We start from the raw sequence: 14,478 nt of genomic DNA on the forward strand, positions 1-14,478 counted from the left end.
TGTGTATTGGTTTAAAACTGATGATATATACATCATTATATAAGAACATCTCAGTTTCTATCCATTTTGTCAAAATAATATTAGTAGGCTAGTTTTTACTCAAATATATGGGTTTCAACTCGATGCCCTTCATCAGTAGGCTTAGGCTATACATTTAAAGTGATTGAAAAAGTGCATTGAACTTCGCTAGAAGTAGACTACCTTGGATCACTTTGATTTAGGCTACTTAAAAGGCACATTTTACTTAATGTAGCAATTAATTTATTAATTTAAGCAGCAGCGTAATTAAACTTGACGCTTTTTATTAAACCCAGGCTTTTTTTTTTTTTTTTGTGTATAGAAATATATATTTATGTGAAAATGTGTAAAAACAAATTAAAAGACAATTCGATAAAACACAGTGACCGTAAATCAATTAAACAATTTTCCTTTAAATCAAGCTCACTAAGATAATGTAGTATTTGACAAAACGGTGTTGGTAAAGTTTCTGAATTTCACGGAATTCATTCAAATGTATTAAAACAATGGATCAAAAACTAAATTTACAACGATGACTCAAGATATTGATATCGAAAACCCTATCAGTCCATCTCCGTCACCACCAGGAAAATACACCTATGCACGCACTCATTATAGCGCCAACCAGCCCACCTGTCCCGATCATCACGACTCGCGCGACAAACATGGGGCGACGTCTTTAATGTCAAGCACAGCGGAGGGTGTGAAAGGGATACAAGGACTTATTAGTTCGAGCCGTGTAGCTCTATAGATGAAAAAGCATGCGGAAAATGGGTGCAGTCATTGACACAAAAGACCCCTGGCTGTTCGTCGTCACCCCCATCTTCCTTTAACACGAGCCCCCCCTCCTCCGCCTCCTCCCTCTGACCGAGATGCATTGTGGGGGAAGTCGTTGCCATTCGACCTCTGCGGGGCCTGCGCGGACGCAGACAGAACCCTGAAATTCATTATGCCTTTAAAACCCCTATTTATTTCCGCATAACCTACATACTCTCACCAGGAGGCCGGAGCGCAGGAAAACGGCTCATTTCATGCGGAATACTTTATTTAACAGAGCTGCGATCGGAGTTTTGTTTTGTTGAGAAAGTGTAGATTATAATTTATTTCAAGAAAATGTCCGGAGAGCGAAGCCGCAGGTCGCTGGCTTTCCGAGGAGGTGGATTAGCCGTCACCGGTGCCAGTGCCGTCGGAGGAGGCAGCAACGGTAACAGCTGTGAGGCCCCGGCTTGTCAAGACCGACATTTGAACGGGAATAGGCCGGATCAAGAGGACGACAGGGATTTAGGGGCGAAAGGACCATCGCTGGGGAAAGTCGAGGGCGGGGGGTCCGTCAGCGACAGCACGGAGCCGGAGGAGGACGAGGACCCGGAAGGGGGCAGTTGGACAGCGGGGAAACATAATGACAAAGGCGCTTTAAACAGCGTAATGGTGAAAACCGAGGGCTGTAAGTGGGCGACCGGTAATGGCGTGAAACGGGAGGACGGTAGCGCGGGAGAGGCGGAGGAAACGGCCGCTAGAAAGCCGCTGCTGGAGATGAGACCTCATACGCTGCTGTTGCAGAAACACTCGCTCTTCCAGGACTCCTGGCTCCTAGAGTTTCCCTGGCTCAAATTCAGCCAGGAAACAGGACTGATGTCTTGCTCCTGGTGCCATAACATCGCCACCAAAAACAGCGACGAGCTGGTAAAAGGCAGTCGGAATTACAAGCGGGCCTTGCTGCTGAGACATCACCTGTCCTCGGAGCACGGCAGGAATGACCCGACCAGACAGGTACGTCTACACTGCGATATAATGGGGACGGGGACACTCGGGTAGGCGACGAAGCCGAGCTGGGCTGTGCTATTAATTCTTTACTTAACGAATGCTGATGTTTTTCCGTGTCTTTTTGGTGCGGGAATGCTGTTTTCGAAGCTGTTTAGCGAGCTAACAGGTCTGTTAGCAGTATAACTCAGGTCGGAGGTAGCAGGTTAGCATGTGCGAGCTAACTGGATCAGCGCTGTCAGTTAGTGAGATGAGCTGAAAGACTCACTACTAGGCGATTTAAATCGGTATTTGTACGGTCATTTGAAGCCTTATAGAAACTGGACCGCCGATTATAGGTGGGCAATCCCACTTTCATATGCTCAAATTCTCTATATAGGTGATTTTGTGGAATGTAATGTCAGATAGCCCTTATTAAATAGACCAAAAGAGATTGTGGCTCAATATGTTGTCCTCGTTTGCTTCACTGTTTCCTGCATTGCACTGTAATTATCAACCCTGGTTGGCATGGTAACTAACCTGATTGCCACAGAGGTCACACAATGGAAAGGGCCTGACCCTGCTACCTTTGGGGGAGCCGCACCCCTTCCCAACCCCCTCGCTGTAAAAAGTGACCTCTGGCACATCTCACCCTCCCCTTTTAGTGCACCTAAATTAGAGGCATTGTGTTAGGTGACTCCCCAAGATCCATAGATAGTGTGTGTCACTTGCTACATTGGGCTGGAGTGAATAATGTCATCTGTAACGTCACGCAGGCCACTGCAATGCACAGAATAAGATAAGGATTGAATAAATCATATCAGCATCTGAGAACCACTTTTGTAAGTACAATGCACTGTAATAGTGAAATATAATTCGTATTTGATCTGGATGCATTGTATATTCCCAATCATGTCGTTTAAGATAAATTGGTATTGATCAATATTTTTTTATGCATTTGATTCCCTGTCTATTATCAAGTCACAAAATGACTGTTGCCATCCAGAAAGATGCCATGTTCCTGGTTTTGCAGTAGAATCCCTTGGGATTGCGCTGTATGATAATGTCCAGTCAGTCTAATCAGGGTGACACAAAGTGTTTCACTAACTCAATTTATACCCCTCACTAATTAGGAAGGAACGGAGAGATTACTGCCGCCTCCCTAGCAACAGAGGGGTTAAGACTCTACAGCAGATCAGAACCCTGTTACGCTTTCCTGTTTGTTCACTTTCAAGTGACCCCTGACAGTCAACCTTTTTTACAATACTTTTTTTGTTGTTTCTGTGTAATATATGGAGTAAATGTGGTGCTACATTTATTACACTGAAGTAGACACAGTGTATAACACACATACATGCACAGCTGCGATTTTTTTTTTTTATATTGTTTGTACATATTTTAATAAAAAATTCTGGGACATTCTCAGACCTGCAACCTGTTTGTGTTTTGACCTCAATGTGCACTGGTACGATTTACGACTCTAAACTATGCTAAAAGCTGGTAACACTTTTGTGTTTAATTGGGTTGAGTTCAGTACGCTACTCAAGCAAGAGGCATTGGCGTAGCCTGCCGAAAAGTAAAAGAGGAAGAGTTTGCGTTATAACTGAACTGCAAAAATATTTGACAACGCCGACATAACATCTGAGCTGCATCAGTGGTCCGTGATCATCTGTCAGCGCTCGTCAAAGTCAGAATGATTGAAATTGTCAATCAAATCAAAGAAGGCGGTGTTTAACGTTCAACGAAAGCCGAGCGATGAAGTATTAACAGTCAAAAACTGTGTCGTAGCTGAACATTTAATATTTGGCAACTTTTCCATGATATAAATGACCTATATATCCTTATCCAGGGATGTTTTGGCATTTTTAATTAAAAGTATATGTGTGATTCATAATGCAATGACTGTTTGAGGTTGTGGGTTGGACAATCATTTAGCCTATTAAAGTCAGCATGAAATGGAAGTTTCTACTCTATTGTGACGTATATCTGAGCGAAACGGCCCAAACAAGAAAGAATGAAGGGCGGGACTTCATTTTGTCCATTGATCGGGTCGTTGGATCGTTGTGGTTTGCTATCGCTGTGATGTCATGTGAGTGACAGGTTGTCCCGCCCTCACGCCAGTAAACACATCATCAGAGAAGAGATGTCGCTGCAAGAGGGAGAGGAAGTTATTTTGATTAAAGATTATGAAGGCACATAAAATAAAATAAATTATTATGACGTGCACGCATAAATCATTCATAATAAATACTGCAATATCCCATAAAAAACAAGAATTGCCCATATTGATTTCATGGTGGTCACAATTTTTTTTATATATATAGGCCTATATATTATTTTCAAATAGTTCAAATGCATTACTTTACCATACATTTTTAGTACTTTTATAGGGTCGGCTGTATGATATATCATAGTTTGCTATATACATGTATCCGCCTAGCACAGGAATGCTTTCCTAAAAAGTTATTTTCAGGGCTCCAGACAAAAAAAAATTGATTAAGGAGCCATTGGCTCCAATAAGGGGAACAAATAGGCACTTAATAATTTTTTAAGTGCCACAAAAGAAATGTTTTAATTTTGTCATGTTTTATCACGTCTGCCCTCCTTTTACAACTTCAGCATTTTCATCCATCTTGTGGATGTCCTGGGAACTAAGATTCACTTAAAGTAGGAACTGAATTGCTTTTGCAACTTGAGAACTACATACAGTCACAAGGAATTGTTCAGAGCCAGTGTCACAGACCATAATAATAATAATAAATGTTTCTGACGCTGAAAGCTGATTCTCGCTGTGCCCATGCATATGTTGGCGCTAAAACTCTGATTTTTTTTTTCCACATGCAACTTTGCTGCACGTCGTCTCATTTTATTACGTCAACACAACAAAAGATGTGATGGGCTACTCAAGATGTGATGTGATCTCAGCGAAAATACTTGCAAATTAATATTTATGGTCGCAAATGCGACTGTTTTAGTCGCAGTCTGGAGCCCTGTATTTTACAGAGGTTGATGAAGAATCATTTGATAATATATTCTAATATTGAAGACATACAGTAGTCAACATTTGAAGTGGATCAAACCCTTTCATCAAAGTTATTCATGAATTTTGAACAATACCTGTTCTTGTTTGAACTTTTTCAACTTTGATTAACTTTTTTTGATCCACTTCAAATGTTGACTACTGTATAGCTATATATATATATATAATATAATATATATATATAATATTATATATATATATAATATAATATAATATAATATAATATAATATATATATATATATATATATATATATACACACACACACACTTGTGATTTTGTCATTGAAATCTCAGGAAATAAAGAGTATGATAGCGAACATGGAGGTCACGAGGTCGTGGATGAATAGTATCTGTCTTAAAGTAGACAAATTGGGCAAAACATTAGGATGTCTGCTGTCCGGGGAAAGAAAGGCTGTTCTGATAGGCCACATCCTCCAATAGCCAATTTCATAATTGTGATCTATTATGTTCTTCAGTGCAGTGTCTGTCCGTCATAATGGGCTAAATTTCTTCACTGGTCCATATCAAACTCCCGTAATTCAATTACCCCTAAGGAAGGGTATCTGGGTTGCCTCACTCTCCAGTCTGGACTTCGCCCTCAAAGTATTTGGCCCCTCTTCCCGTTATTAGTGAGCTCCAGTGAAGACGAGGGTCTCCGCCCCTGTACTGTCTGCCGCTGTGATATATGTGTGTATTGGGAGGCTTGTTGTGTTGTTGGTGCTTGTGGTTGTGCTGGTGGGGGAGAATTCCCAGGAATTTTGTATCGATGAGCCCTGCTCTTTGTTTGGAGGCCCAGATCCTGGCATTCCCACTCCCACACCTTGGGTCAAGCACACTGCTGTATTGTTCATGCATCTGGATGAGGGGACCAGGCGCTGGCCTCAGGGGCTGGGATGGCTCAGGAAGACTATGCGCAAGGAAAACAAAACCGCCGTCCCTGTTGTCTGAGGCACAATGTCCCCCTAACGTGCTACTTGTGTAGTGTATTCTCACTGCGGCCTTGGTAGGTGATAAAGGCACGGCTCGGTGTAGCTGAAGGCTATGTGTTTAAATTTTGGGGAGCTATTGTTGGTTTACGCTGGTGAATGGAACATGTTGGAAGTGTACAATGGAATAATGGGTGTTGGCAACTCGTTGCCTGAAGAGCTTTAGACGGCTGTCTGTTCAACTGTAGCACAGGAGAACGACAGCGGTATTGGTAGTGGTTGTAAAATGTTCCCGTTTCACATCAAAATGAAAGTCTGGGGTTGGAAACCAGAAAGAGAAACCACAGCGAGTTTCGTATTCGACATGTTTAAACAGAAAAGAACCAGTTTCCTTTTTTGTTTGTTTTTGATGTGTCTCATTCGGAATACGTTTTTCTTTGATATATTTACACCGTTTAGTAAGAGTTTAGGGTTGGTATGAATTTTTTTTTTTAAGTCTCTTATCCTCACCAAGGCTGCATTTATTTGATTAAACATATTGTGAAATATTATTACAATTAAAAACAACAGTTTTCTGTTTAAATATTTTTTTTTAAATGTGATGTATTCCTGTGAATGGCAAAGCTGAATTTTCAACAGCCATCGTGATACTTTTTTTTTTTTTTAGGATTCTTTAATAAATACAAAGTTCATATAAAGTTCATAAGACCAACATTTATGTGAAATAGAAATCTTTTGTGACATTATAAATGTATTATTGCTTTCACTTTTGATCAATTTAATGCATCCTTGCTGAAGAAAAGTATTATTTTCTTTCAAAAAGGAAGAATATTACTGACCCTAGATTTTTAAACAGTTGGTCAATGAAAAGCAAACATCTCAGGGTTTCTCGTAATATCCAGGCAATTGTGAGTGTAAAAAAAATAGTCTGAGAAACACAATTAGCATCAACTGTATGAGATCACAATTTTGGTATTTATAGATATTGTAAAAGTAATGTGTTTTCCTTTCATTGTACAGTTTGCAAAGTTTAATGGCGTGCAAAAGTGGAACGCAAACGACCCAGTAGCAAAACTGTAGACAATAACAACAACAAACATTCAATTAAGAAAAAGACCATGTCGAATTTCAAACTGTTACCACAGACTCATTTTGACTGATTTTAATGGGGGGAATCCTCAGAAAGCATCTGCTCTCTTGTAGTGCGTTTACACGTGGCACATCTGGAGAAAGGATGAACTGTGTGTGAGCATATATGAGAGAAAGAAATGGAGGTTAATTCTGGACTAGTATGTCCTGACACCCACTCTAGACTGCCACCTCATCTGTCCTCTCACCATAGCTTGGCTTGGCGCACAGTCAGGCTCTCTCTCTGGATAGACAGAGGCGAACAATAGTGAGGACATTGTGACACCACAAACGAACGTTCATTCTCGTCTAACACCCCCCCGTTCCTCCACCTCCTCCTCATTCTTCAAACCTGCTCTCCACCAGACCCCTCTGAACTCAACAGTGCTGCCATTTAGACTATTTTCTTCATTTTAAAGAAATAGTTTACAGAAAAATGAAAATTCTCTCATCATTTACTCATTAAAATCATTTACTTACCCTCATGTCATTCCAAACCCATATTTGTCAGTGTAACCCAAAAAGAGAAGAATTGAAGAATTGTCTTTTTGCATAGCCTACAGTTCTCAATCAGGCCTGCCATGTCCCCTTTATAAAAAAAAAATATAAAAAAACACACAAAAAGCTGTTTTCAAACAGGTTCTCCAAACACGCAAATATCTGCCATTGTTTGGTCAAACAGATATTACCGTCCCAAACTCACACCATTGGTTGAGCCTGTGTTGCTGTTCAGGATTCTCAAACAAACAGAGAAATGTAATGAAATCAACACTGAGACGCAGTATTTGCACACAAAAACTACAAGCTTTACATTTCAATCTGCTCCTCACACACAACTATAAAATGACTTCAGAAGACTTAGAATACAGTGCAGTAATACGGACTACTTTTATAATGTTTTTTTCTTTTGGCGGCTTGACAGCTCCTGATCACTAGACAGTAGTTCAGTTCAGTTCAGTTCAGTTCAGTTCAGTTCAGAAGTTTGGTTCAGTAACAATTATAACAATTCAACCATTACACATTTATGTTACAAAAATGTCTATTTCAAATAAATGCAAATGTTTACATTCTATTTATGATAGAATCCAAAAAAAAATAAAAAAAATGACCACAGACTCCACAGAGACATTAAGCAGCACAACTGTTTTCAGGGAATAAATAGCATTTTAATTGTGATATTTAACAGTATTGCTGTTTTTTCTGTATTGGATTTGGAACAAATGCATGCAGCATTGGTGAGTATAAAAAAATAACATTTAAAAAAATCCACATTTCATTTAATTATATTGTAAAGACAAGACGAGCATTGTGAAAATACTTTGCAAAATTATCTTTTGTGTTGAAATGAATCATACAGATGAACATGAGAGGGAGTTGATGACAGAATTTTATTCCAGCTCTGATTTTGTAATTCCAGTTGTGTTTAGTTGTGTTCCAGTGTGCTAGGGAATTGTAAGTGCTTTCTTCACAAAGCTTCAGTGTAGCACTAAGCAGTAGTGAACAATGAGCCTGGAGGAAAGGACTGGCTTTGTGTGGAGAAATGGGGTTGCGCTCTCTCTCTCTCTCTCTCTCTCGGTCTCTGACTACTGGTTGGGCTTGCTGTAGCTGGATCAGGCTACAGTAATAACCCCATCTAGCAGGACAAGCCCAGCAGTGTGGAGGAGGGGGCTTGGAAGGCCTCCGCCCTGAGAAATAGATTTAATCTGAATTACTCCAGCAAAAAAAAAAAAACCAGCTGTGTGGTAGGAGGGGGAAAATGTAGGGTGATATAAATTTCAGCATGGATTAGAATATCTGCTTTGCAGTCCAGAAATATATTGTGTAGATTCACTCCCATTGGTAGGTACCAGCCGGTTCTCTCTCTCTCTCTCTCTCTCTCTCTCTCTCTCTCTCTCTCTCTCTCTCTCTCTCTCTCTCTCTCTCTCTCTCTCTCTCTCTCTCTCTCTCTCTCTCTCTCTCTCTCTCTCTCTCTCTCTCTCTTAATTGTGAGAGCAGATGATGGAGATTGATGGTGGGATGGGATAATGGCCAAATATTTCTCATCTTAAAGCGCATTAACAAGGGCACAGAGCGTGTATCCTGTAAGCGGGGGTTTTACCAGTGCTATAGTTCCCACAGTATTGCAGCTTTCCAGCCTGTTAAACCAGTTCTATTGTCGGAGTTGTCACTGTACACCTGCCCTCCACGTTGTGTTTACACTGTAGACTCATGCTGATTGTCATTTTTGTTTGTTGTTACTCCACTAGGAGATGGAAAGGCCTGGGGACTTGGAGAGCCCAGAGGTGGAGGACTACAGGAACAAGCCCAACGAGAACTCGTACTGCTACCAGCTTCTGCAGGAGCTGGACAAGCAACGCAAGAGCGGCATCCTCTGCGACGTCAACATCATGGTGAGCGGCCAGATGTTCAGGGCACACAAGAACATCCTGGTCGCCGGGAGCCGCTACTTCAAGACCCTCTACTGCCTGACGAAGAGCGAGAGCTGTGACCAAACTACGATCACGCACCTGGATGTGGCGGCCGTGCAGGGCTTCTCCGTCATCCTGGACTTCCTGTACTCCGGCAACCTCTTCCTCACCAGCCAGAATGCCATCGAGGTGATGTCCGTGGCGAGTTATCTCCAGATGACCGAGGTGGTCCAGTCCTGTCGCGCCTTCATCAAAGATGCCCTCAACATAAGCATCAAGCAGGAAGCCCCTGACTCCGTGGTGGTCGACTACAACAAGCGCCGGACGGTGGCGAAAGACTGCCAGAGGGCCGACAAGAAGCCCAGCAACTTCTGGGCCACCAGCATCCTGTCCAAGCTGTCCATCAAGGCCAGTGGGCACGTGAAGGATGAACCCAGCGACGTGGAGGTGTCCGGGGGAGAAGGTTGCGCATTGGGAAGCTCCAGTTGGGGAGGAGAGAACTCGTCAGAGTCCACGGAGATGGAGCCACAAGGTCCGGGGCCGGTGTTCATCTGGAACGGTCCAGATCCCGGCACTGGGGTGGCCATCAAGAGGGAGGATCGTCCTGAGCCGGGCAGCAGAAAACGGAAAAAACAGGCCGCCAAGCGCTTTGTCTACAACATCCCACCTGAGCCGGAAGAGGGTTTCGACGAGGGCATGTTCATCCAACCATCTGCCTCCTACACCAGAGAGGACTTCTCTTACCTCTCAGAGAATGCTGGTACGTTACCCATCATGCCTTTTTTCTCCTGTTCAGTTACCTCAATGGCTCTTCAAGCCAAGTCCTATTCAAATCATCAGTCCCAACAAATTTATGTGTGATTTAATAAAAACACACCCAACAAGTTTACATAAAAAAATTTTTTGTTTCCTTGTTTGTTGGAAATGTCTATTGAGGTCTCTCAGGTCAAGGGAGTTTGGTTATTTGAATAATGTTGCCGCCCTATTGTGTAGACTCATCAGCGCACTTCAGTACTGTCATTAGGATTGTCATGTATGACAATAGTGTTTTTGACACCTCTCTCACACTCACACAAAGGCCAGTATGCATTTCTGTAAAGCCTTTGGTAATGGTATAATCAGTGTTTATCAAAGGCTGAATACACAGCCTTGAGGAAGAGCTCATGCCTTTTTCCAAATAGCATGTTATCATACTACTAGAATTTGATATGTAGAGTACATACTGTGCAAATTTTCAAAATGCAGATGGTTTACGATCTACTATTTCAACAAATTTCTAAACAAAGTTGATTAGTAAAATGGCTTGTATCTGGGGATGCGATTAGATCTTAGGTTGTTTACATCAATTTAAATATGGTTATGGTCTAACCTTTTGTGTACTCTCTATTTAAAAAGCATTCCATATATAGTATGCAATTTGGTAGTGGGCATGATACAAAAACTGTATACTACATAGACAAAAAAAAAAATGTTCACTGGTATTGCTATGAATGGGAGAAAGTGCAACAAGCAGCAATATGGTGGAATGAGATCTGCCTATCGCCAATTGGTAAAGTCGTTGGATCACTGTTGCTGCCAAGCTCCGGTTCCCATAGAAACAGTCAGTGTACTGAAACTCATGCTTAGGACTGGCCAATCAACCTGAAATGTACACATTTTTTAATGCTATTTGAGCATAAGAAACATTTATTGCTCATTTAAAATGTTATTTAAATGTGAGTTTGTCAAGCACTTTGTTTTCAGTGTTTTCCATCCAAGTAGTTGGTCTTGAGTGATATCACTGTCAGGATACGCTGCAAATGCGGCTACCAAGTGAACAGATTTTCAGGGACTTTGGCCTGATGCAGTAGATTACTCGTAGTAGAAACAGACCTTGAATCAACCTCTTTTGGTTTTACTGTGCCTTATATTATATTATATTATATTAATAATACTATAAGTTAGCTGATGTTCAAAACATAAGCTTGATATGTTGTCACATCCTTTCTTTTGAAGCAGGAATATCTCTTGCAGTTCTAAAGCACATTCTTACACACGCCCCAACCTTCAGCTATGGCAGGCATCCAGCCAAGGTCTCACATTATGTTTGCTTCTCCTCAGGCCCTGTGTAGCTCAGGGCCACAAGACCATCTTCCCTTTTTAATTAGAGTGGCCAGTCCGTTTTCTTCTGCCCTTATTAAGGGAGTCGACCCTCCCTCCACCTCATACCACAAAAACCTGTGTAATCTCCAGTCTGCCGAGCTGTCATGCTTCAAACTCTCTGCCCCCATTAAGCAGAGCAGCGTGTGGTATAGTATCATGTCTTAAGTGACGCGGTTCTGAGGAGTGGCTTTCTCTCCCCGTCATCGACTCCTCTAATGCAGGATAATGAAGTAAAGCGGAGGAAACGTTACCCTCAGGCTTCCTAAACACTCTCAAATGCACTTAGCTCGTATTCCTGAGGGCACTTAAATGTGCAGAGCTGACGGCTCACACCTGAAAGGCATGTGTGTGTCGGTGTGTTTGCCAACACATGCCTACGTATGCTTACGTACTCGTCTGTGTACTTGCTTCCACGTTGACTACCCACTTCCTTTTTCACACATGTGTTTCACTTATTTTTCCTGTGAGGGGTATGTTGCTTATTGCTTAATGTCTGTCAATTTATAAACTATATATATATATATACACACACCCAAACTATGAAGCTACCCATAATATTTACAGTACAATTATAATAAATGTAATATATATATATTTTATATTTATATTTATTTATTTATTTATAATTTGTACACTACAAAACATGTTACATTTATTATAATTGTATTGTAAATATTATGGGTTGCTTCATCCACTGAGAAATCACAAACCTTCCGTGCGTGTATATATACACATAGCTCTATATTAAACATCAAATATCTTCTAATTGGCTGTACCTGTCACCCAGTGTTATTAATATACAATTATAGTATTAATTAATATTTTGAATTAGCTTTTATTTTTTTTATTTTTTTTTTATTAAAAGTTTTAAGTTTTAAAAGTTTTAGTTAACAGTAATAACACTGGTATCATGTAGCATTTTCACTTTCGGTGTGGACAGGCAATTTACTGTTTAAAAAAAAAAACTTTTCATGTTGCTCCTCAATGAGCCCTGTCTGTTCTCTCTCACACATCACACAACAGGATCCGTCACCATAAATGCTTGAGTCCTTTCCAAACAGGACGGTTGAATTGTTAATTTGCGGTAGTGACACACACACACACACACACACATACACAGACACCACCCCCGATTCCCTCTTCTGAGGTGCAGCGCTGCCAGGGGCTGTCCCGCCCTAATCCTGCTAATGCAGCCCAACTATCTCTGCCATTCCAAATATTGACCCAGGCAGAGTGGACCCACTGCAGAGGTACTTACAATGGGATCTGATGGCTTTGGCCCGCCAGCCTGCTAATCCACAGTGTGTAAGATGATCCACTGTTAGGGCTTCACCCATTTATTTACACATCATATCGCCTTCACACACCCACACAGACACACATTTACAGTTGCTGCCTTACGCAAAGTCGTGATCTTTACAAATAGCCACATATAGTGATGTGAAATTAAGGGTTTATCGCTGATGTGTTACAGTGTGAGTGAACAGTAAGGCTGGAAAGTACAGCTACATCAAAATACCTCACCAAAATGTTGCAAGCACGAACATCAGTATTCAAAGAGCGGTATTGTTTCTACAAATGTGGTTATTTAGTTAATGCTAAAGCGCTTGCGTACTTGCGTTATATTTATATACTTTTCTGAAAACAACAATGTGTAGTTATTAGCTAGAAGTGTTTGCATTCATGTCATTGCGTAATTGAGTATATTTTGGGCCTTTTCGAGCCTGTTGGTGTTTCCTTAGGGGGTTGGGATCAGTCTTGGCAAATAAAGGGTGGGGTCGGTTAAAACCTTGAGCCCATTTACCACCAATCTCTCAGTTGTGGCCTAGCAGGTCTCATCCAGCATACTGTAAGATTCCCAGCAAGGAGAGTCTGGGCATTTTCACAATCTTTGAGCAGTCTCATGACTCGGGCCTGGCCATTGAGATTCCAGGTTAATCGTTAACCATTTTAAGTACCGACAAGCCCATAGTAACAGATTGAACTTTAATTTTGAGCCTGCCGACACCAATGAACAGCACAGCTGCTGTCGGGCCTCCTTTAGTCCGCAAGGTGGTGTTTAGAGCCTCGATTGAATTCCCAGGTGATCTGGCTCTCATCACCCCCATGGCAACCTGCTTGACGACCCTTTTGTTTTGCTCATTTTGGCTCAAACAAAGCTGGATCCCACCCCCCCAAATACAGCGTTGCACATACAGCTCTAGTCTAATTGTCACGAGGCAGCGCTCCCAAGAGAACTTGAGTGTTGGGATGAGTGTTTTCAGCAGCAAAATGCAGCGATTGCAATTCCGACTATACAGTAGTCTCTCGCTGATAAACAATCAGACTTTTTAGGCTTGTTAGTTTTGAGGAAAGGAATGGTGACCAGAAGGAAAGAGCTCTTGCTTATTACACAGCTTGTTTATCAGTAGAAAATTGCATTAGACTAATATAGTTATGGCCTCTGGCATGAGGTTCCCATGGCAACTGGCACACTTTCACAGTGTTTTTTATTGTTTTTTCCTTTGCAAGGGTGACACATGAAGGTACATGCAGACACATCACTTACATGCACTAATAAAGCAACTTTTTGCATGTCGCAACTGACAATTAGAGCTGAAAATGCGAATGAAGACAATTGTGTCTCTGACAAGACAACCTACATCTGCTGCTAAATCTCATGCTGAATTGTCTATATCTCAGAAACCGGTGTTGAGAATCTGTTTGTTTGTGTGGTTTCTCCTAGGTGAAGCGCCTGAAAATGCCCTTAATAAGCTGAAGTGTCCCCACTGTAACTACATTGCCAAGCACCGGCGAACACTAAAGAGGCACCTGATCATCCACTCGGGCGTGCGTTCTTTCAGCTGTGACATCTGCGGAAAGCTGTTCACTCGCAGAGAACACGTCAAGAGACATTCCCTGGTAAGACAGAAACATCAAGTCTCGTATGTGGGTGAATCTCACGGAAACATTTCACCCTAACATCTGAAGAACGATTCTTTTGATGAAAAACAAAGCCTATTTTTTAAAGCCACAACAAATTTGTGCATTGTTACTCAATTTTCATGACAGTTGAGCATATTTTCCGACATAGAC

General features: G+C 41.5%; 1 protein-coding gene across 1 annotated transcript in view; it reads left to right on the top strand.

Moving 5' to 3' along the window:
• The first annotated feature begins 647 nt into the window (after window positions 1-647).
• Window positions 648-14,478, top strand: part of zbtb10 (zinc finger and BTB domain containing 10) — an 18,651-nt gene continuing 4,820 nt past the window's right edge. The window contains exons 1-3 of the mRNA XM_082185148.1: window positions 648-1,788; window positions 9,100-10,021; window positions 14,129-14,304. Coding sequence (XP_082041274.1) covers window positions 1,132-1,788; window positions 9,100-10,021; window positions 14,129-14,304 — 1,755 coding nt within the window. The 5' untranslated portion in view covers window positions 648-1,131. The remainder of the gene's footprint in view (window positions 1,789-9,099; window positions 10,022-14,128; window positions 14,305-14,478) is intronic.

The sequence above is a fragment of the Leuciscus leuciscus genome (assembly GCF_965113295.1).
Source record: "Leuciscus leuciscus genome assembly, chromosome: 12".
NCBI classification, from domain to species: domain Eukaryota; kingdom Metazoa; phylum Chordata; class Actinopteri; order Cypriniformes; family Leuciscidae; genus Leuciscus; species Leuciscus leuciscus.